The sequence below is a fragment of the Armigeres subalbatus genome, chromosome 1 (genome assembly GCF_024139115.2).
Source record: "Armigeres subalbatus isolate Guangzhou_Male chromosome 1, GZ_Asu_2, whole genome shotgun sequence".
In the NCBI taxonomy this organism is placed as follows: domain Eukaryota; kingdom Metazoa; phylum Arthropoda; class Insecta; order Diptera; family Culicidae; genus Armigeres; species Armigeres subalbatus.
In genome coordinates, this window is record NC_085139.1 from 233,106,326 (window position 1) to 233,131,468 (window position 25,143).

At 41.6% G+C, this 25,143-nt stretch overlaps 1 protein-coding gene across 1 annotated transcript; it reads right to left on the minus strand.

Moving 5' to 3' along the window:
• Positions 1-4,646: 4,646 nt before the first annotated feature.
• Positions 4,647-17,905, minus strand: LOC134205870 (ras-related protein Rab-39B). Its single transcript, XM_062681530.1, has 2 exons — positions 17,328-17,905; positions 4,647-5,334 (listed from the first exon to the last, which is right to left on the minus strand). The coding sequence occupies exons 1-2, from the start codon at positions 17,433-17,435 to the stop codon at positions 4,783-4,785; spliced, it is 660 nt and encodes a 219-aa protein (XP_062537514.1). The 5' UTR covers positions 17,436-17,905; the 3' UTR covers positions 4,647-4,782.
• Between the last annotated feature and the right edge of the window lie 7,238 nt (positions 17,906-25,143).

Below are 25,143 nucleotides of genomic sequence, written 5' to 3' on the forward strand. Positions count from 1 at the left end.
TCATAACGTGTTGGATGAGTAGTGTGAATAACTCTTTGCCACAATACCTTTTTATAATTATGAAAGAAATCTTAATGAAATATCAAATAAATGAAATTCCATTTCGTTGATGTCACAATATGACGGTAATTGAATCTGTTCTGCCCTCCTTTGTTGGTTTAATAAGTTCTACTCAGCGAATTTTCAACGCCAGAAGCTAATAGTGCTTTTTTGATCATTTTAGGAAATCTGTGGTGCGTCCATTTGTCTGTGACACGAATAAACAGTTTATGACCATTAATATTTTATCTAGCATCAAACAGGCTTATTGCAAGCGAAAAAGTGACCAAATTCCGTTGGTTTTGTAGAATATGACAAAAATCGATGCTATGCCGAAAATTAGCCCCATACCCCATTGAAGGCTCAGAAAAAATATTTTTCTTCTCTATCTATGTTTTTATGATGAATACAACCGTTTATTGCAGGATTCATAATTTTGGCCAAAAATACCTCCTTTTTTCCTATTGTGCCCAGTGTCAAATTACCTTAACATTGATTATTCTTTTGCGAAAGTGTGTGCGCAAATTTTGAATGTTACAGGACAAAATGATGCAAAACGCTCACACCACTGAATAATGCTACATGATACAATTAAAACAATTTTGCGCCTAATATCATGTTTAAAACTTAAAAGAAAATCCAACTAATTTGCCTAATTAATCAGAATGTAACTTACAGATGGCACTGTTTAAACATTTGCACGTTTTGCATAATTTTCACCATCAGAGTTGTATACGTTGCATTCGCATATTGGTGACTCAGATAAGACCCCAACAAACATTGGAAGAGGCTAAAAAAAACTAGCTAGTTCAGCCTAAATTGTTTGTTAGGATGTGACATGGATGGCGTAGCTTGTCATCCCTATGGAGTTGTCCGTATGTTTCGCCTTCAAAGCACTTTGAAGCTTTGAAGCTTTGTGACGATTATGTTTTAGTTTTTGTAAACACTCTTTATTACATGCCAAAAGAGTTATTTCTGCGGGACTATCTCACTATCTTAGTGTACTTTGGTCGGCTGATGGGTAATGATGCACAAATTTATTGAATGAAGTAGGTTTGTATCGTTTTTGTTGGAACGCAAACAGATATGCTTGTTGGCCAAAGTCTCTTTCAATTTGTTAAGAGAAGTAGTTTCTTAGATCAGATCTCGCTAATTTGATTCGATTGGTAATGGATTAACCAAGTGTGTGATTGGCGATAGACTTAAAGGTTTTATTTTCAAAACAAGTTCATTTTGAAAACTAAATGTTATAATGTTTAAGAGGTTTTGCCTTTCTCGTATACAAAGTATACGTAAAGGCTATAGGATCACTCCAAAACCGAACTTTTGATAGAAGGCTCGGAGACCCATAGTGTTATATACCAATCGACTCAGTTCGACGAATTGAGGTGATGTCTGTATGTGTGTATGTATGTGTGTGTGTACAAAAATGTGACACACTTTTTGGTACTTAGCATTATTCGATTTGCTCGCAACAAGTTGCAGTTGACGCGGATTGCGGTCTAGTTGTTTCCTATTGAAAATTGGCCCGATCGGTCATTGCGTTCCAAAGTTATTGAAAAAACATTGTATTTCTGCCAAGGGTCCACCCTTGGAAAAAAAATTTCAAAAACGAAAAAAAAAATTTTTTCAAAGATTGCAGCAATGCATTTAAATGGCCGCAAATACATATGAATTGATGGAAAAAGTAAAATCTCTTCCTCTAAAGTGCTTTTTCGACCTCTCTTATGCGTTTTTCGTTGGTGGTGCCTTTCTCGCGCATTAAGCGCGAGAAAGGCACCACCAACGCTAGGTGGATTGATCTGGGTTTTTTTTTTATTACAATTGTTTTAATTAACAAAAACACGTATTCGTACTGTTCTTTGAATATAAGTGCAATGGATTGGAATATGTGACAGAAATTTTCTACTTTGTTGATAGCTAGTGTCGGCCACAAGGTTGGCTAAGTTTCGAAAGATCGGGGTACTCTTTGAATGTTTTTCAACAATCTTTTGGGAAAAATTAAGGTGCAATTTTGAATGGAACTTGCGAAGAGAAAATGTGATCAGATGCATCTAGCATCTCGAATAAAATATTTTGAATTACCTTTGATTATCGAAGACTTCTCCCCTTTGAGGAGTATTCCAACATAGCCGTGATTCCTGTTATTATATAGTTATGAATGTGTTTTATCCCCATATGGAATATAAATTACCCTTTCACGAATTGGAAACACTTATATCGTTATGAAAAGTCGGTCAACTGTGATAAGAAGAAGAATAGAAGACAAACCATGAAAAAGGAGAATCGTTTTCGCATGCGTTGTCTCGGCGAGCGATAGAGTTTAATAAGAAGAGTTTGATTGTTGTGGCTGTAGACGAATCACAGTTCTGCGTGGTGAATGTGCCGCCAGAAGAATAGTGTTATTGTGGATCGAGATGATCACAATTCTGCGTGGTGGGACGCCCGCATTCAAGTGTTTCTTCCTCTGCGTTGGTGGGACGCCCGCAAGAAGAACGGTGTTATTGTGGATCGGAATGATCACAATTCTGCTTGGTGGGACGGTGTTATTGTGGATCGGAATGATCACAATTCTGCGTGGTGGAACGCCCGCATTCTAGTGTTTCTTCCTCTGCGTTGGTGGGACTCTCGCAAGAAGAACCGTGTTATTGTGGATTGGAGTGATCACAGTTTATCCAAGAGCCTCTTTCTCATCGATGGTCGATGGCCTACAAGTAGTTTGGTGCTGCGAATCCGAAAGGTCACAGGTACACGAGAGGTTTGATTCAACTGAGAATAGATATTCGGCCATGATTTATAGCTGTTTTTTTACTTGCGGTATGGTTTTTGTTGCTGGTTGTTTGACAACTGTGAATGCACAGTGGATTGGACATGTATTCGAGAAAAGTAGAAGTAGTGGTAGTGATTTGAAGTACAAGTGAAATGTTACTTCACGAGTTGCGAGTACAACTGCGAGTCGAGACGCCCACTGCACGGGAGTTCATTGAGAGTGCTTTCCATATTTAGGTGTGCCACTATTTATGTTCTTCGTTTATGAAATGAGATGCTGACAATACAATGGTGTGCCAGGAATGGTTGTTTGCTGCAAGATGCTTTCGTATCATGATGAGAGAGCAACCGAATGATACACAATATGTCGTAGGTGTTATTTATTTCCATGCAAAAAAAAGGGTGACAGCATTTTTTTTTTTTTTGGGGAGGGGAGATGTGTGGCATTGGACAGGCCTATTATCATAAACAGGCCTAGCAAGCATGTGTCAAATGACAGATCCTGTTTGTCATCGTGAGTATACACATTCGCAGTCAGTCGATCCCATCTTTCTCGCGAGTGCAGGTAGTGCAAACATGATGGGTGATTAATATGCGCGATGTTGAATTGCACAGGCTCATTATTGATATTGATGTTATTCTTTTACTTGTTAAATTGAATTTCCCACGATTCAGTATTTCTTTAATAACTTTTCTTGTGAGCATCAAATTGTTTCGCAACAAAATCGGCATGTTTCCTTGTAAAATTTCCTATTGCTGATGTACTAATATGTTTTTAGATCTTAAAGGGAAGCGTTGGGGAACGATTTTCCATAAAAGTTACTGTTTTCATAGTAATTTTCATACAAACTGCAAACCGCGCGTGCTCACTCAAATTACATCCGAATTAGCTAAAAATTTAGGAGGATTATTAAAATGGCAAATGCAATCGTTTAAGCATCGGGGGGCAAAGAAGTTAAAATTTGAATCACTCTATTGGACAGCCCCTGTATAGTTTATCAAGTTTTTAAAGCCTTTCTATGTAATGAAACCATGCCATTGTTATCATAATGATTGGCTCGAATGCTTACATAACCTACAAACTGAGAGGCTGATAGTTGATTCGTGTCAGTTGGATATTATTAAGAACACCCAGAATCTTAACCCTTCAGCACGCGCCCGGCTTTGGATCTTTTATGTGGACTTGTTCATGCTGTACAACAGCACACGTGTCTAGTTTTAAACAGTAGTAGGTATTATCAAAATAAACAACACAAGTCTCTGAGGTTACACAATTTATTTAAATTTATCCAGTATTTTTCATTCTTAAAGTAAACATTTTCTGTTTTTCGATTACATTACTAAATTAATGATTATTATACTATATACATATAAAAATGTGTTCTCGTAATCATTCTTTGTTATTTTATTAATAAAAACTGACTTTTTAATGAGAAAAATAAAACATCCTAAACAGAAAGAATCAACTAGCATTTCTTAGCAAATATTCATTCTATGTTCAACACAATGGAACAGAAGATAATAGGATATCTACCTTTTAGATTAAACAAATTCACATTGAGCAAAAGCACCAATGGATCGACAAGTAATATAAACTTTTCATTTTACGTAATGTTATACAAACTGAAAGTTAACCTTTGGAAAACATGCCACCGAGTCTTTGTTTTTTTTTTATTTAAAATTATTCAAGAGTAATTTTGAATTCCTAGTTTCGTGTGTTCCGCTTCTTTGCATCGATCAGATCAGTTCATTCCAAATTAATCTATCACAATTGTGTTCTAAGTGCAGCAATCTTGTCCGTTTAACCAATTTAATTCGGTTGCGGCTGTCTTTCTTGAAAAAAAAATATCGGTTCTAGACCAAATTCTGCGCAACTCGGTCGTCGTTAAAACCCTAGATAAACACGAGACAATGTGAAAACTAATCTGCACCATCTAGCAACTACCGTACAGTAAATGGGATATTGCGGGCGACCTAGCAACAAGAACTCCGAGCCGATTCCGCTACCACCAGATTAAAGTCTAGATTGCTGGGCCTCGGGAAGCCCTTCTTGATGCCGTCCCACCCATCTTCGACCTTGTACTCCCCGGACTGGATCCGGTTGTAGACTTCCTGGGTGACTAAACTGAACGCTTCCCGAACGTTCACACCGGTCCGCGCCGAAGTTTCAACGAATATCAGTCCGTTCTGTTCGGCGAATGATCGTGCCTCCTCGACACTGACCTCGCGCCTCTGCACCCCATTATTGACTAGATCCAACTTGCAGCCCACCAGAGCGAATACCGGCCGGTGGGGTTCAATGTGCCGCTTGGCCTCCATCATCCAGAGGGGGATGTGTTCAAAACTGGCGTGGTTGGTGATGTCATATACTAGCAGCACTCCTACCGAGTTGCGATAATAGGACTTGGTAATGGAACGGAACCGTTCCTGGCCGGCTGTGTCCCAAAGCTGCAGCTTGATGCGAGTGCCGTCTTTCACTTCGATAAGGTGTGCAAAAAAGTCAACGCCCACGGTGGGATCTGATAGCTGAAATGATAAAAAAAAGCGAAAACGTGGTTTTAGTTAAGATGGATTGAAGAAAATGTAAGCTTCAATTAGCATGGGTGATGAGCCGACAAGATTGGCGCAACATGTTGCGATTTGAATGGTAATAGGGTGAATCTTTGATGCGGTGTTCATTCTAGCGGAAAAGGCACGCTTCCCCGAGGCAAATCAAGTGAACGGCGGAGCATGTAAGAGCGATTAGATTAATGATGTTTTCCGTAGCAATCTACTAACAGTATCAGATTTGCAAATTGACAATGAAAACGAAAGTATATGCTCTCTATTGAGATATCTATCTGCTGTCATAAATAATATTCACTCTCATTAGCATTGGTTCTGAAAAATTTTAAGCGCGCAACTAAGTTTCTGTTGTTTGTTTGTTGAAAAATCAACTTAATTCCAAAAAAAAGTAGCACGAATACCATGGCAGTAGAACTGTAGGTTTTTGGATTTTTTTTCACGAATTAAGCTATTTTGCAATGTTTTCATATAAGTGATATGTGGATGATCAAGACCATGTGCCATACAACGGCTCAAGTCAAATTCGGAAGGTGCTCAGAACTTCCCATTTATCAGTTTCTAAGACTTAGTATGTATTGCCGTAAATCATAAGTCAGTCCTATCTGTATCTGGATGCCATATACAGATGGGACTTACTTGCTATTCACGACAGCTATGACTGTGTGTTGGGGGCAGCAGGGACTATGTCCAAGGGCGTGACGATTCCTCCCCAGGCCATCTGCGAGTTGTGGTGCCTGCCTAGGATGTGGAGGGGTTTGACAGTGGGCTTTGTTAAACTTCTATAAAAAGCTGCATGTATTCGCAAGTGAGCTCCGCCAAAACGACCGTGTGCCGCTCAAAGCGCTCAAGTCCAAGTCCTGGTGTTAGGTGGGACGCTGAACAGACCTGACACGACGGCCCTCCGACGATTTGCGCAGGCCCAATAAGCTGCCTCTAAAACCAACCATTGTCGATCGTAATGAAGAGAAGATAATAGAAGATAATACGACGTAATGTAATAGAAGATAATACGACTCGATACAATCGGCAAAGACCCGACGATTAAAGGATCACGATTGGAAGCTTGGAACATGGAACTGCAAGTCGCTAGGCTTCGCAAGTTGCGACAGGATAATCTACGATGAATTACATCCCCGCAACTTCGACGTCGTAGCGCTGCAGGAAATCTGCTGGACAGGACAGAAAGTGTGGAAAAGCGGGCATCGAGCGTCATCGGTGACATGAACGCTCAGGTAGGTAGGGAGGAAATGTATAGATCGGTTATCGGACCGGATAGTCTGCATACCGTATCGAACGACAATGGCCAACGATGCATAAACTTTGCAGCCTCACGCGGAATGGTAGTCCGAAGCATTATCTCGCAAGAATATCCACAAGGCCACATGGAAAAAACCTAATCAAGTAACGGAAAACCAAATCGACCACATTCTAATCGACGGTAAATTCTTCTCCGACATCACGAACGTACGCACCTACCGCAGTGCGAATATTGAATCCGACCACTACCTCGTTGCAGTATGCCTGCGCTCAAAACTCTCGATGGTGTACAACACGCGTCGGAGTCGTCCGCCGCGGCTAAACATTGGGCGGTTACAAGACGGTAGACTAGCACAAGACTACGCGCAGCAGCTGGAAGTGGCACTCCCAACGGAAGAGCAGCTAGACGCAGCATCTCTTGAAGATGGCTGGAGAGATATTCGATCCGCCATTGGAAGCACCGCAACCGCTGCACTAGGCACGGTGGCTCCAGATCAGAGAAACGACTGGTATGACGGCGAATGTGAGCAGTTAGTTGAGGAGAAGAATGCAGCATGGGCGAGATTGCTGCAACACCGCACGAGGGCGAACGAAGCACGATACAAACGGGCGCGGAACAGACAAAACTCGATTTTCCGGAGGAAAAAGCGCCAGCAGGAAGATCGAGACCGTGAAGAGATGGAGGAACTGTACCGCGCTAATAACGCACGAAAGTTCTATGAGAAGTTGAACCGTTCACGTAAGGGCCACGTGCCACAGCCCGATATGTGTAAGGACATAAACGGGAACCTTCTTACAAACGAGCATGAGGTGATCCAAAGGTGGCGGCAGCACTACGAAGAGCACCTGAATGGCGATATGGCAGACAACGGTGGCGGTATGGTAATGAGCCTAGGAGTACGCGCGCAGGACATGCGACTTCCGGCTCCGGAAATCCAAGAGGAGATCGGCCGGCTGAAAAACAACAAAGCCCCTGGAGCTGCACTGGGTGATTACTGGTTTGGGAGGATGAGGTTCTGCCACAGGAGTGGATGGAAGGTGTCGTGTGTCCCATCTACAAAAAGGGCGATAAGCTGGGTTGCAGCAACTACGCCGCCTACAAGGTACTCTTCCAAACTTTATGCCGCCGACTAACACCAATTGTAAGAGAGTTCGTGGGGCAATACCAGGCGGGATTTATGGATGAACGCTCTACCACAGAATTGCAGAAATGCCGCGAATACAACGTGCCCACACATCATCTATTTATCGACTTCAAAGCCGCCGCATATGATACAATCGATGGGGATGGCAGCTAATGCACGAACACGGATTTCCGGATAAACTGACACGGTTGATCAAAGCGACGATGGATCGGGTGATGTGCGTAGTTCGAGTTTCAGGAGCATTCTCGAGTTCCTTCGAAACGCGCAGAGGGTTACGGCAAGGTGATGGTTTTTCGTGTCTTTTTTCGTGTCCGCTCATTAGACCAGTAGTCCTCTACGGACACGAGACCTGGACGATGCTCGTGGAGGACCAACGCGCACTTAAAGTTTTCGAAAGAAAAGCGCTGCGTACCATCTATGGTGAGGTGCAGATGGCGGACGGTACGTGGAGGAGGCGAATAAACCACGAGTTGCATGAGCTGCTGGTATAACCATCATCGAACGACTGCGTTGGGCCGGGCACGTAGCCAGAATGTCGGACAGTAACCCGGTGAAAATGGTTCTAGACAACGATCCGATGGGCACAAGAAGGCGAGTGCGCAGCGGGCAAGGTGGATCGATCAGGTGGAAGATGACTTGCGGACCCTCCGTAGACTGCGTGTAGCCATGGACCGAGCCGATTGGAGAAAACTCTTATATACCGCACAGGCCACTTCGGCCTTAGTCTGAATTGGTTCTTCATAGTGCTGCCGTCACCTTTGGATCACCTCACGCTCGTTCGTAAGAAGGTTCCCGTTTATGTCCTTACACATATCAGGCTGTGGCACGTGGCCCTTACGTGAACGGTTCAACTTCTCATAGAACTTTCGTGTGTTATTAGCGCGATACAGTTGCTCCGTCTCTTCACGGTCTCGATCTTCCTGCTGACGCTTTTTCCTCCGGAAAATCGAGTTTTGTCTGTTCCGCGCCTGTTTATATCGTGCCTCGTTCGCCCTCGTGCGGTGTTGCAGCAATCTCGCCCATGCTGCATTCTTCTCTTCCACTAACTGCTCACATTCACCGTCATACCAGCCGTTTCTCTGATCCGGGGGCACCGTGCCAAGTGCAGCGGTTGCGGTGCTACCAATAGCGGATCGAATATCTCTCCAGCCATCTTCAAGAGACACTGCGCCTAGCTGCTCTTCCGTTGCGAGTGCCACTTCCAGCTGCAGCGCTGCAGGATAAATGCCTGATGATTTTTTCCTAATGGAACTCCGGAAGGAATTTCCGAAGGAATTGCTGTTGGAACATCCAAATATTTTCTGAAGGAACTTCCAGATAAATTTCTGGAGGAACTTCCAGGTGAAATGCTAATGGAACTTCCGGAAGAATTACAGGAGGAATTTGAAGAATTCCTGGAGGGTTTTCCTGAGCAATTACTGAAAGAGTTTGCAGTGAAGTTACCGAAGAAATTTCTGAAGAAATTTCCGAAGGATCTTCTGGATAACTTTTTGGAGGAACTTCCTGAGGTATTGCTGCAGGAATTTCCGAAAGAATTCCTGGAGGAAATAACAGAGAAATTTCAGAGTATAATTCCAGAGGTATTATTGGAGAATCTTTCGGCAACATTCTTGGAGCATCATCAAGAGGAATTCCTGGAGAAACTTCCGAAGGGATTCTTGGAAGAACTACTGGAGAAAATCGTGAGGAAACAAACTAAGGAATTTCTAGAGGAACGACTGGAGGACTTTCCGACGGAATTCTTGAAGGATCCTACGGAGAAATTTCTGGACGAACTTATGGAGGAGCTCCTAGATGTACTTCCAAAGGAAAATCTGGAGAAATTTTCTGAAATATCTCTGAGGGAATTGCTGGACGAATCCCTGGAGGAAGTTTAGGGGAATTTCAAAAAAATACCAGAGATAGATTTACTGGAGAAATTCATAGAGGGATTTCCAGTTAAAATACTGGAAGAGTGCCCAAAGATATTTCTTGAAAAAATACCAAAGGAAGTCAAGGAAGAATTCAACAAGAAAGTGTAACGAGTTTCTACTGAGTCTTTAATAAAAACTCTGGCGGATTTGTTTATGAAATTCTTCTAATTTTTTTTCAAAAGATTTTCCTGTACAAATTAAAAATAATTTACCGTGGCTATTCTGAAAAATATCCATTAAAAACCAAAACAATTTCAATTTCTTGTCGACATTCGTAAGAATTTTCTATGGAAACTAAAGAAAATTTTCTGAGAAAATAGAAAATAATTTCCTGTGGAAATTTAGAACTTTCCGTAAAAATGTGGTTCATGGAAAATCCGAAGAGACATCCCTAAAATTTCAAATACAAGTCCGGAGTACATCCCACGAAAATTCAAGACAAATTTCTTGCGGAAATGAAAATGAATTCTATGTGGGAGTTCAGATGATTTTCCCGCAAGAACTTAGAAATTTCTTTGTGGAAATAAATATGAATTTCCCGTTTCAATTTTGGGGGAACCCCTTTATTTTCCCATACTGAAATTGTTATAAATTTCCAAGATAATTTTAGAAGAATTTTCAATTTCAATTCTCTTGAATTTTCATGAAAAATTCCTCAGAATTTTCATGGTTAATTCTCCCTTTTTTACACGAATGAATTATATAACGAATTTTCACTGAAAATTATTTCCAAAATCCACGGAAAATTCATCGAGCTCTTCAAAATTTATTCTCATTCTCGACGGGTATTCTGGAAATACCGAAAAGATCTGATGAATTATAAAGAAATTTTAAAAAATTGGTTCTATCCAAAAGATCATAATAGAATCCTTTTTTTGCCGTTTGAAATAAATTAGATCGGTCATTGCGTTCTGATACAATGATCGAAATACCTTTTAACCACTTCGAAAACGCCATGCCACAAAGGAAAATTTAAACAAATGCTCCCTTCGGGAATTTTTTAACCAGCACATAACTAAAAAATGTACGTTTGACGTCTAAAATGTGTTGCAATTAACAACCTTATCTAGTGTAAACGTATTTTTAGGTTAGAAATTTTAAGCCCGAAACATTAGTCTTTTATGTATAACTTATGTAATATTTATATTATCTGCATTTAGAAGTCGCAAAATTTATAAGTTAGTAATCAAATTATATTTTCTATTCGCTGGCTTATTGATTGTCTTCAAGTATCTTTAAATAAGAAGGCAAGTCTTCAAATATTTTGAAAAGTCTTCAAAATGTCTTCATGAAATAAATGTCTTCACAGAGATTCAAATGTCTTCAAATTGAAGACATGTCTTCAAATCTGGCATCCCTGCTTCGGACTACCATTCCGCGGGAGGCTGCAAAGTTCATGCATCGTTGGCGGTTATTATTCAATACAGTGTGTAGACTATCCGGTCCGATGACCGGTCTATACATTTCCTACCTTCCTACCTGTGCGTTCATGTCACCGATGACGATTTTGACGTCCCGCAGTGGGCATCCATCGTATGTCTGCTCCAGCTGTGCGCAGAACGCTTCTTTCTTGTCGTCGGGTCTCCCTTCGTGTGGGGCACGTTGATGATGCTATAGTTGAACAAACGGCCTTTTATGCTCAGCTTGCACATCCTTGCATTGATTGGCTGCCACTCAATCACATGATGGCGCATCTCAGCATTTTTTGTTTATTTTCCCGAGGTGGGCACCGCCGAGTTTCAGCAAACATGATTTTTGCCGAGATCTCAGTAAAAGTGACGTTTCGGTTGCTGAGATCAGAGATGCCAGATTTGAAGACATGTCTTCAATTGGAAGACATTTGAATTTCTGTGAAGACATTTATTTCGTGAAGACATTTTGAAGACTTTTCAAAATATTTGAAGACATATACAGAGGTTAGCCAAAAGGGTTGAGATAGGCAAAATTTTGTCGAAGTTCAAATCAGCATAACTTAGCCTAGAAAATCCGATTTCGATGAAATTGGGACCATCGGACGCGGAAACTCTTCTAGTATACTGTACCCATGCAAAACCAGAGATAAATTCTTGGCCACCGGAGATGTTCCGGGTTTTCCGAGAGTGTGTTAAAAATGCATTTTTTCTTCTGCTTGTCATTTCATGTGACGTTTACTGACATCTCGCTTTATGCTTTCCCCAGAAACTAGAACTTATATGCTGACCAAAGCTGACTGCAGATCCAAAATCCATTAGGTATACGCAGAGATATGGCCATTTTCGTGAAAACGGTACGGGATTGGCTATACACCCTGAATAAATATCACTTTCGCAGAACATCCGGAACCTAAATATATCAAAATATATCTTTAAAAAGATCCTATATTCATCATCTTGAGAAAACATGAATTTTGACAGCAATATATGCATGGTTCCAGATGGTGCCAGAACCGACTCTTCCGGGAAGGCCCTTGGAACCTGCCATAAGGGTGGCAGTGGACACTATCATTGTTTCTGTAATTATCGTCTCCCAAAGCCATGAAGTTAGATACTCATATTTGCATTATTTCGATTTGTTATCATTTCATCATGTTCCCGGGACCGTTTTTACAGAAATGGCCATATCTCTGCGTAGTTTTGATAGATTCACGATCTACAGGCACCATTGGTCGGCATATTAGTTCTAGTTTCTGGAAAAAGCATAAAACAAGATGAAATTAAACGTCATATAAAATGACAAGCAGTTGAAAAAATGCATCTTTAACGTACCCTCGGAAAACCCGGAACATCACCGGTGGCCGAGAACCAATCTCAGGTTTTGCATGTAGATAGTATACTAGAAGAGTTTCCGCGTCCAATAGTCCCAATTTCATCAAAATCGGATCATTCTACGCGAAATTATGCTAACTTGAACTTCGGCAAAACTTTGCCTATCTCAACTTTTTTGTCTCACCCCTGTATACTTATTCGATACTTGAAGCACAGACAAACAGACGTAACAGCTTGAACATTTTTCTGAAAAATCCATCGCTGAAATCCTCCAAAATTTAAACAGAAAATTCTTCTTAATTTCCACGAGTTCTTCTGAACTCTGAACAAGTTGAAATTATTATGATGTTGAAAGGATATTACTCAGAATTTACATGGTAAATTTTTACAGGAATATCTTCTTAAAACAAATTCTGAGAAATTCCACAAAAAATCGGTGGAATTTTAATTTAAAGACTTAATAGAAAATTCACTACACACTTTCATTAAAATTCTTCCTTGAATTCCTTTGGTATTTTTTCTAGAAGTATCTTTGGAGATTATTCCAGTATTTTCTCTGAAAATTTCTCCAAAAAATCGTTCTGGTATTCTTACTGAAATTCCTCCTGTATTTTCTCGAGGAATTCGTCCGGAAGTTTCAGGTATTTCCCTTGAAAATCCTCCATGAATTGCTTTGGAATGAACATGCTGTTCTACCTCCGTAATATCGTCCAGAATTTCCTGCATCCAAGAATTCCTTCGGAAGATACTCCATGCGTTCCTTTAGTCCTCCTCCGGTAGTTCCTTCACGAAATCCTCCAGCAGTTCTTATAGGAATTCCTGTAGAAGCTCCTACAAGGAACTTACCGAATGTTCTTCCAGGAAGTTTCTTCAGGAATTCCTCTGTAAGATTCTACAAGTATATGTTGCTGAAATATTCTTCAAGAATGCTTTCGAAAGTATACTATGGAATTTCTCTGAGACTTCCTCCAGGATTTCTTTCGAAAAATTTTGCAGTAATACCTCAAGAAGCTCCTCCAAGAATTCATCCAGCACTACCTTCAAGAATTCCTCCAGAAGTTTTTTTTTCAGAAATTTCTTTAGTAATTCCTCAGGAATATTTAAAAATTCATCAGACAAATCCTTCAGGAATTCCTCCAGAAAATCTATCCGGAATTCATCTCGAAGTTTCTACAAGAATTCTTTCTCAAGTGTCTCCAAGAATTCCTCCTGCAATTTCTTCTGAAGCTCCTTCAGAAATTTGTTTCATGGATGTTCCAACAGGAATTCCTCTGGAAATTTCTTCTGGAATCTTCCAAAAGTAATTAGAAGCTCCACCCAGAAAAAATCGTAAAAGTAATAAGAAGCTCCATCAGGAATTTATTCGGAAGTTGCTCCAGAAATTTATCTGGAACTTCTAGACTGGAAGTTCCTTCAGAAAACTCTATGGATGTTTCTCCAAGTGTTTCACGGTAAATTTTGAATCCCTGCAAGTAATTCTTCCTAAAAAAAATTTCACGTGCGGAAATTCAATTGAAAAATACGGTAGAATTTTAATCAAAGACTCAGTAGAAAATCCAAGGGAATCTCGTTATACACTATATCGTGAAATTTTTAAATAATATTCTCTTGAATTCTAACAATTTGAATGTTAAAAAAACAAACATTATTCCACATCAGTAAAACAAGGAGATGATGGAATTCACAAATCTATCGGATTTTGAAATTTATCGCTGAAAATCATAATTTTGATATTGAAGACATTTGAAGACATTTTTAAACGACTGTGAAGATATTTGAAAATATCATCTGGCATCCCTGGCTGAGATGCAGCAAATATTTTGCTGAGAATCAGTAATAAACGAAATTTTCTGCCGAAGTTCAGTTTTGAGCGGTGCCCAATTTTGCCGAGCTCGAAATAGAAAAAGTTAGTGTGTACCCAGCACTGTAAAGCCGGTTCCCAGCTCGTTGGTGGTGCCACAGCTTTGGTAGAAGATATCCGCTCGATGCCCGCTTTTCCACACTTTCTGTCCTGTCCAGCAAATCTCCTGCAGCGCCACGACGTCGAAGTTGCGGGGATGTAATTCATCGTAGATCATTCTGTCTCAACCTGCGAAACCTAGCGACTTGCAGTTCCATGTTCCAAGCTTCCAATCGTGATCCTTTATTCGTCGCTTAGGTCTTTTCCGATTATATCAAGTCGCATTATCTCTTATATTGTTCGCAGTTATTGGTTTTCCAGGCGGCTTATTGGGCCTGCGCAAGCCTCCTGTCTCATCGTCAGGGATGTTTAGCGTCCCACCTAACACCAGGACTTGGGCTTGTGCGCTTTGAGCGGCACACGGTCGCTTTGGTGGGGCCTACTTGCGGATACATTTTATTTATTTATTTATTACCAGACTAAGGCCGGAGTGGCCTGTGCTGGACATAACAGTCTTCTCCATTCAGCTGCACTTCGCCAACCACGCAGTCTGCGGAGGGTCCGCAAATCGTCCTCCACCTGATCGATCCACCTTGCCCGCTGCGCACCTCGCGTACTTATTCCCGTCGGATCGTTGTCGAGAACCATTTTCACCGGATTACTGTCCGACATTCTGGCTACGTGCCCGGCCCACTTGCGGATACATGCAGCTTTTTATAGGAGTTTAACAGGGCCCACTGTCAAACCCCACCACATCCTAGGCAAGCCCCACAACTCGCAGACGACCACACGATCAAAAATACGATAAAACATTGTAAAACAGAATACTGTGTACAGTAAAAATTGACTAAATGAACTAAAGATGAGTCAGCATAGTTCCATCTCCTCTCCTCGGCGTTTCTTCTACTAAAAAAAATCCGGTCGGCTGAAGACCGTCTATATTACTCCACGTTCTGTCGATCGCTTTACTTTCTGCAGTAAGACTGCCAGCACTTTGTCAACTTCGTCCAACATACCCGCGTCAGTAGTGGCATCCTCAGGTTGGTTCAGTCCCTTTGCTAAGTCGTACCGAGCCGGCCATACGGCCATGGTACCCAACATTGTTGATGACGGATAGTTGGGAGCAGTTTAAACATCACCATATAGTGGCCAGAATCTTTGTTAATAGCGCAACAATAGGTCCTGATGTCGTTAATGTCAGAGAAGTGCCGTCCATCAATCAGGACGTGGTTGATTAATCGATAAACTCCTTCTTCTGGCCAACCGCGTTTAAATCTCCTATCATGGCTTGAGCAGCTTAATGTTCGAGGGCCGCGTAGATGCCCTCAACCATCATCAATGTTTCCAGAGTGTGGGCTATAGACGTTGATTATGCTAAAGTTGAAGAACCAGTATTTGATTCTCAACCGGCATATTCTTTCATTAATCAGGCACCATCCACGAACACTTGAAAAACCAAAATACTTCAAATGTTAATGTTCCGATCGATTGCACCATTGCACTATAAGATCGCACGAGAAAGACGAACTTTATACGCATAGAATATATTCAATATGTTTTGCTTTTTGTCCAAGTCCAAACACAGCTAATCTAATTGAATATGCAAATTATGCTAACTGATACGTATTCAAGCATGTCAAACCAGACAGAATAAGAAGAGCAAAATGGAACAGCTTGTTTACCTTTCCGTGTCTCGTTGATTATTATTACAAGGCGAGTGTGACGAACCGCGCCATACTCCTAATTTATTTAGGTTTCATTCGAGTGTGTTGGAACTTGATATGCAGATAGCGCAAGTGCAACTTTACTTTAGCGTTATCAGCCTTTTAGTGTACGTTGGTCTAAGATGGTTATATTGGCGGCATTCTTTGCGTGCTCAAAGTCAAAGATACAGCTTTGCACCTCAGCTGCTGATATGTATTTTGGTCAGATAGTTTAAGGATCAGTGAAAAGCTTAATCCAATGGAAACCATTAAATTTTCATTAGATAAAACCCATATCAATGGCATCTAGGAGCTTTCAATCATTCTCGCTTAACTTATCAAAAGGAACTAAGTAACATTTTTTTCATGAATTAATTTGAGTACTGCAATCAAAAGCTTTCATATTGGTCTGTTGATTGCAATATTTAAGTTAATTCATGAAAAAAATGTTACTTAGGTCCTTTTGAAAAGTTAAGCAAGCATGCTTTGCTTGATGTATTCTCCCATGTTCAGAATACGACGATGCCGAATTTAAATTATTTATCTCCAATGCTTTCCGAAAATGTTGCTAACTCAACTAATCACTGTGAAAGCGACTCAACAATACGCCATTGAAAGCAGGGATTGAATACGTCCACCACATTACAAAGTGCGATGTCTGATGATAAATTTGGAGTTGTTGCGACACAGTACAGATGCTACGTGCTCTTATTTAGCCATTTAGCAGGACCATAAATGGCTGTAATTCTATCATGAAGCAGATAAGTTTCAACATCCATCCCTGAAAAGTGTAAAACAAGGCAATGGAATGGATGTAATTTCGTCTAACCAACTACTGGAGTATGCATCGTGTGGTTTACGAAGGTATAGAGAATTTTGAATAGAATCTCAGCATGGTACTACGTTTTATTTTTTTCGTTTATTTCTTTTCAAGCGAATATTGCGTGTCAATAAGATTAAGTAGTTCAAATAAATACGTCGAAAACGGCCAATTTGAGTAATTAGTATCCATTGTAATTAATTATTTTGTTTCCTAAGTGTGCTGTTGTCTAGTGGATGGTGAAATCCGCTCACAATATCATACCAACATGACACCAAACGCTATTCTACGAAGCAAACACAATAAACAAACACTGCCCCTACATGATAGCGACTGTTGTAGCAGTGTCAAGGTCGTCCACTGACTGCCATCCGCTTCCTTCAGAGGCGATGCGATATCACATTCCAAATTTCCATCTGACTCATTGACTCATCGCTCATCAAATAACATACCTATTATGCGTATTACTTACTTCCGCAAATTTTCCATCGGTGAAGTATTTCAGCAGCGACGATTTGCCCACCGTACTGTCTCCGATTAGAATGTGACGGAATTGGTAATCGAAGATTGGTTCCACCATGGTTCAACTTCTTGCCTGGCTTCTGTTCTCCTTATCGGACTACTTTCAAACTTGAGGCAAAAATTCGTTACTCAGTCGTACCCAAAAATATCAGTGACTTTGATTAGATTCTTCTTGCTTTTCGCACACAAACACCGAAGGCCACCACTTGCACGACGGACTATCCGCTTATCAGCTTTCTGTGATCCGGGGTCGACGCACAGAGGTCCGCTTCTTAACGACGGGACACTATTCTGATTTTTTTTTATCTTTTGCGTGCGTCACTAAGCCGAGATTATATAAACAAACGCGGCGTTCTATTTACTCACAGCACTTTTAAACTATCCACGGTGCGGATCTTTTTCCGCTCCTCCGAGGAACGGGAACGGTTTGAAAATATTTCAAGGAACTGGCAAACGGCGTAGAAAAGAAAACCCTGACCGATGGCTTCTGCGATGTACCTTATTCTGCTCTGCTGATGGTCCGAGGAAAAACACTTTAATTAAATTTTATGGCGAAATGTCAAAATCAATCAGTCAAAATTTATAGCGCACCGGGGGTCTCTCGATCGAACATGCGGTATTATTTTCTTTTCAACTGTGCTGCCACATTGCGGATCATTGAGGAAACCTGAAAAATGCCCACCCGTTTCGATCAATGAAAATAAAATACTAAGGTCACGCAAGAAAATTGACTCCTTAAATGTATGTGGAACGACATATCGGGACCGCTTTGCGATTTGGGCGTAACTTATTTTGTAAATAAACATTGCTTCATGAATTCCGGAGAATGCAAGCGTTTTCATCCTAAACTAATTCCCTTATCTGGTAGAGGAAAGCTTAATCTATCGGATCCATACCGTGGTTTCCTCATGAAATGCTTGTTTTAGCAGGAATTCGCCTTCCAATGTTTGTTTACAAAATAAGTTACGCCCAAATCGCAAAGCGGTCCCGATATACGTGGCTCATATTTTCATTCTCATTGATTTTATTTGTTTCTTATATTCATCATACTTGTGGCACATACCTTGTACATGCGCTGGACTTAAATAAAATGCTTCATTAGTGCTGTCCAATGATAGCTTGAAGTAGCTCGAAGTTTCTCCCTGTCCTGCTCATGCCCATTTGTTGACAAAAAACAACGAGCAGGACGGGAACAACTTCGAGCTACTTCGAGTTGCTCATTGGACAGCATTATTAAATGTACCCCGAGCATTCGCCGACCAACAGATCTGGTGGAATCAAGTCAAACAAAAAATGGCGCTTTTAGATTTTAGTTGCGGCTGCTGCTGTTCCACACATTTCTACTGCGTTGGGAAAAATGCGAGTTAGCATTCAATTCTATAGCTTCTTACTTTGAATTGGTAAGTAAATGAGGTATTGTTGGAACGAAATGATAATGAATATGCCCAATGTTAAACATTTGTTTCCGAGGTCGCCTATTGCTACGTTACCGAGAGCGAGATGAACAGGAAGTGAAGAAAATTCGCCATTTTTTATTTTGTTCAAATCGATCTTTGTACATGAGAAGTCGCAGTTAAGCAGAGACGGGAATGGTTGACATTTCTTTTTACCATTCATTCTTCCATGCAAAAAAATAAAAACAAAGCCACGACAGCCGCAGCAGCAGCCACGCCAAGCAGACGACGGTCAGCTCATGGTTTTTTATTTTCTCTCCCCACAATTAATGTTTTCGTACAATAATTTCACACCGTATAACCGTTTTTGGTGGGAAATATTCATTTCATTACTCCTCGCTCATTTTAGAGATAAGAACAAATAATTCAGTCCCTACGGATAGCACTCCTTCTAGGCTCTGCGCCACATGTAATTAAACTCGATTCTGTGCTGTTTGCGCTCCGCACGAGCCGATACAAAAAATCTCATGCAAATGCTTACCGCACGCCGGCACGACTATAACGTAGCACCAAACAAACAGTTTGCTTCATCGGTAAAAAAAATGTCACGATGTCGCGGACATTTTGTTTTTGCAAACTGTTTCGGCTTGTTTGGTGCATGAAATTTGACTGGATAAAATGTAAATATTCGCATAATCAGAGTGTTTTAATGTACATTTCCCAACACTGCAGTTAAGTTTTCAGTGCTTGAGGACGATTAAATAGACTGTATGGAAGGAGGAACTAAAATGTCAGATTTTATTTGTAGCGTAATGTTTATGTAACTATTAATGTTCACTTTTTTAATGAAATATAGCTTTGAAGCAACTCCAACTACAATAACGAGTTTGACTAAAAGAGTTTCTGAAATTCCAACAATCTTCAAAGATTTTATTTTGCACTGAACGTCGTCTCCAAAAAAAATGGAAGCAAGAGGAAGTCAGGTCCCGGAGGAGTATAACTGCGCAGGATGTGACAAACCGGACAGTGCGGAAGACATGGTGGCATGCGATAAGTGCGATAAATGGTTGCATTACTCGTGTGCATCGATCAACCCTACTACGGTGCAATCCGAAGAGTTCATCTGTGTCCCATGCCAGCCCGTTTTTCCCGAGAGAAAACGAGAAAGAAGTGTGCGAAGCACCTCGTCCTCCACACGAACGGAAAAGCTTCTCTTGAAAATGCAACAACTGGAAGAAGCAAAAGCGATGAGGATGAAACATGAAGATGTGCAACGTTCAATCCGTGAAGCTCGTTTAAAGTTGTTAGAGGAAGAGGAAGAACAACGGCTACGAAACATCGAACTAGAAGCAACGTACCTATCCCAGAAGCATGACCTGGAGTTGGAAGAACTGGAGGAAAGAGAGAATCGAAGCCATGTAAGTGTGAGGAGCAGTGTAAGCAAGGTCGAAGAGTGGATCTCGAAACAAGTGCAGGTTAGTGGAGAAGAAGCTGGTCTGGAGCATCAGTCGGCCGCTAAGCTGGACGAATTGGAGGAGTTTCGTTTGACGGATCCAATCGGCCTCGAACGTCAAATCACACGTCATCAGGAACCACAACCGATAACCCAAATAATGACGGAGCCTTGTGATCAGCATCAAGGCGTTGAAGGTAAGGGATCGTTTTTGGGTTGCGTTAATAAAGAAACAGTTGGGTCTGTAGCACAGATTATCAGGGAATCAGATAAACGATCGAATTTGAGTAGTGTTAGTGAACATACAAATTATCTTTCGTTTCCTTCATCCGGAGGTAAGTTAGAGCAACAGGACTTCCACTCGAATGTGGATCGTGTGTCGAAGTTGAGCCTAACCGACAGGAGATTTGCTCCGCATTATACAGGAACTAACACTGAAACAATCGGGGGTAATTTAGCGCAACGAACGTTTAATTCGAATTTCGATCGTGGGCCTCCAGGAGGAGGTAAGCTAGTACAACAGGACTTCCACCCGGTCATCAGTCGTGTGTCGAAGCTGAGTCTAGCCGATAGGAGCAACGGTCCCTACTATGTAGGAGTTAAAACGCCGCAGAACGTTCGTCAACCATCAACTGGTAACAATGTAGAACGACAGGATTTCAGGTTTGATAAGAGGACACAGGCCCATCAAGAAGATGTGCTTAGACATTCAGTGGAATTGACTCGCCATAAAATCGCTGCTCGTCAGGTAATGCCCAAGGACTTACCAGTGTTTGATGGAAACCCGGAGGAATGGCCCGTTTTCTTGAGCTGCTATAAGATGACGACAGAAGCATGTGGCTTTACTGAAGTGGAAAATCTCATGCGACTACAACGTAGTCTTCGAGGTCCTGCATTAGAAGCTGTGCGAAGCCGCCTGCTGATTCCATCGGCTGTACCGAACTCGTAGTAAGCATGCTGCTGAGGAAGGTTCGTGAAGTGCCATCTCCCAAGCCGGAACGTCTGGATATGTTGATAGCATTTGGTATGGCGGTGCAAAATTTATGCGATCACCTCGAAGCAGCAGAGCTTGCCGTCGCATATGTGCAATCCTGTTCTATTGCAAGAGCTGATTGACAAGCTACCCGCTGGATACAAGATGGACTGGGCAAGATATCGGAAGCAATATTCTACTGTTAATCTACGGACATTTGGAGATTTTATGGAGATACTTGTCCTGGAAGCCAACTCAGTCACGATGCAAGTGTTTCCCGAATTCAGAGCGATGCGAGATCACCAACTTCCTAGAAACAAGCCGTTTGCTAACGTGCATGGCGTTAAACACGACATGGGATCACAAGACAACGATGCTGCAGCTGCAGCTAAGGAATTCCTATTCTGTGTGGGATGTAAGAATGAAAAACATGGTGTCGCACACTGTCAAGCATTCCAGAGGCTCAATGTGCAGGAGCGTTGGAGGATGATGCATAAGTTGAAACTATGCCGCCAGTGTTTGGGTCGACATGGAAAAATCGAAGGGCAATGGAACTGTCCCAGTGGAATCATATGTGGAACGAATAGTTGTACAAAAACCACTGTTGAACAGTACCCTTTTCCGCATCATTCCCGTAAGACTACACGGACCCTGCTCGGTGGTTGATACGTATGCCATGTTGGATGATGGATCATCGGCTACATTAATTGAAGAAAATGTGGTTAATGAAATGGGTATAAGCGGTGATTTAGATCCCTTATGCTTGATTTGGACTGCAAACATGTCAAGATCGGAGATAAATTCTCGTAGAGTTAACCTTCAAATCTCGGGCTACAACACAACGGAAAAGTATCCATTAGTTGATGTTAGAACAGTTGCAGAATTGGCACTTCCCAAGCAGTCAGTACATACCAGTGAGTTGTTCAAGCGATTTGCGCATTTCAATGGATTGCCAATAATGGATTATACAAACGTCGCTCCTCGAGTGTTAATTGGATCAAATAACACTCATCTCTTAGTGGCCATGCGAAGCAGAGATGGCCAGATCGGTGAACCTATCGCAGTCAAGTCCCGTCTCGGATGGTCGTTATTTGGAGGCGGTAGTAAGGATCAAAGCTTCGTCAACTATCATGCTCTGTCATTGTGTAACTGTCAAGCCGATGAGAAATTACATGCACTGGTCAAAACATGTTTTGCTGCAGATGCGAGCGGTGTAGAAAGCTTCCGACCGGAATCAGATGAAGAAAAGCGTGCAAAAAGCATTATGAATGCAACAACGGTACGCGTCGAGAATCGATTCTCAACTGGGCTACTCTGGCGCTATGACAATATCAATTTCCCCCAAAGTTACAAGATGGATTTTCGTAGATTACAGTGCCTGGAAAAACAGATTGAATAACAATGAGTTTCTCTACGATAATGTGCGTAAACAAATAGAAGATTATCAACGCAAAGGTTATGCGCATAAAGCTACGTCAAGCGAGTTAGCAGAAATGGATCCAAAGCGCACTTGGTACCTGCCCTTAGGAGTTGTGATCAATCCAAAGAAGCCTAACAAAATTCGCTTGATTTGGGATGCTAGTGCTTCCGTTGATGGTGTTAGCTTGAACAGTATGCTGTTAAAAGGGCCCGATTTCCTGAAGCCGTTACCTGCTGTCATGGCTCGTTTTCGACAAAAATGTGTAGCTGTGGTAGGAGACATTCAAGAAATGTATCACCAGTTCTACATTAGGGATCAGGACAAGTCAGCGCAGTGCTTCCTTTTCCGAAACTCTCCGAAGGAACATCCAGAAACATACATTATGGACGTTGCAACTTTTGGTTCGTGCTGCTCCCCCAGTTCAGCCCAGTTTATCAAAAATAAAAATGCAGCTGAATACACTAGTATTTTCCCAAGAGCTGTGGAATCAATCACTGAGAGCCATTATGTCGATGACATGCTCGACAGCTGTGATACCGTCGATGAAGCGGTAGATCTTATTCTTCAAGTGAAAAGAGTCCACGCTGCAGGAGGGTTCCATATGAGGAATTGGATGTCTAACAGTCTGGATGTGCTCGAACGAGTCGGGGAAACTTGCGCTGAAATGGAGAGAAAATTGAGCTTCGACTAAACTACAAATAATTTTGAAAGAGTATTGGGAATGATCTGGATCCCCAACACGGATATATTAACGTTTTCTAAGGAAGTTAGACCGGATCTTCAAGATATTGTCTTTGGCGTAAAGTTCCAACAAAAAGAGAATTGTTACGATGCGTAATGAGCGTTTTCGATCCACTAGGAGTAGTGTCCTTTTTCACGTTTTTTGGCAAAGTCATCCTCCAAGATGTATGGCGATCGGGAATAAGATGGGACGATGAGATACCGATAAATATTCTGGAGCATTGGAAGATGTGGACACAACTATTTGCAGAACTCGACACAGTGAGTGTGGATCGTTGTTATTTTTCTGTTGCTAAGGAACCAACAGAAATTGAACTACATGTGTTCGTGGATGCGAGTGAATTGGCCTACGCTTGCGTCGCCTACTTCAGAGCTGTTGTGGAAGGCACAGTGCAATGCACCTTGGTTGCAGGAAAATCTAAAGTATCCCCTTTGAAAGCAATATCGATCCCAAGGCTAGAGTTACAAGCCGCAGTTTTGGGCGTGAGATTGGCTAAAAGTATATGTGAGAGCCATACATTGCGAATAAACAAAAGGTATTTCTGGAGTGATTCGCAAACGGTATTGGCATGGATACGTTCGGATAGCAGAAGATATCGACAATTTGTGGACTTTCGCATCGGAGAAATCCTAAACAAATCCGAAGTTCATGAATGGCGATATGTACCAAATACGTGCAATGTGGCTGACGATGCAACGAAGTGGACCAAGATACCATCTTTTAACCCACAGAGCCGATGGTTTACAGGGCCGGATTTTTTACAACAGACCAACCCCAAATCATTGCCAATGGAAAAAATAGCACAGTCTACCAAGGAGTCCCAAGAAGAATTAAGAGTTTGCTTTGTCCACCAGGTGAAAGATGCAAGTGTAGTAATCGATTGCAAAAGGTTTTCAAAGTGGGAACGCATTTGGCGAACGGTTGGATATGTCTATCGTTTTGTTACCAACTGCAAGAAAAAGTGTAAGAAAGAAGCAGGAATGAAGGGACCCCTGACCCAAGAAGAACTTTGCTATTCTGCAAATTTTCTCGTAAGAATGGCCCAGAGAACTGGATTTCCAGATGAAGTGACTACGCTTACACGTAAAACAGGTGTGCTGGAGAAATCAAGTCAACAATATAAGTTATAGATGAGAATGGACTCATTCGCGTGGATGGGCGCATTGGAAACGCACCTACTCTGATGAAGGACACCAAATTTCCAGTGATACTTCCAAAGGATCACGCCGTAACAGCATTGGTTTTAGACTATTACCATCGTCTTTACCTGTATGCCAACAAAAACAGTTTTAAATGAGGTACGATAACGTTATCACGTGTCAAAGCTAAGGTCACAAGTCGACCGAATTGTGAAACGTTGTGTTTGGTGCAGAGTATATAAATCGGTGCCGGTTGTACCGAGAATGGCATCCTTACCGGTGGTAAGATTGACTCCAAATGTAAGACCGTTCAGTTTCGTCGGTATCGATTATTTTGAACCGATTCTTGTGAAAGTGGGCCGACGTAACGAGAAAAGATGGATATGTTTATTCACCTGTTTGACAATTCGAGCGATCCATCTCGAAGTGGCACACTCGTTGTCTACGGCATCATGCAAAATGGCAATCAGGCGCTCCGTTTGCCAGACAGGGTGCGCCGTTGGAATTTTATTCCGATAATGGAACTAATTTTCGTGGTGCAAATAACGAATTGCTACAACAACTGGATCAAAACGAAATCGCCGAAACATTTACCAATGCAAACACCAAATGGGGTTTCAATCCTCCCGAAGCCCCTCATATGGG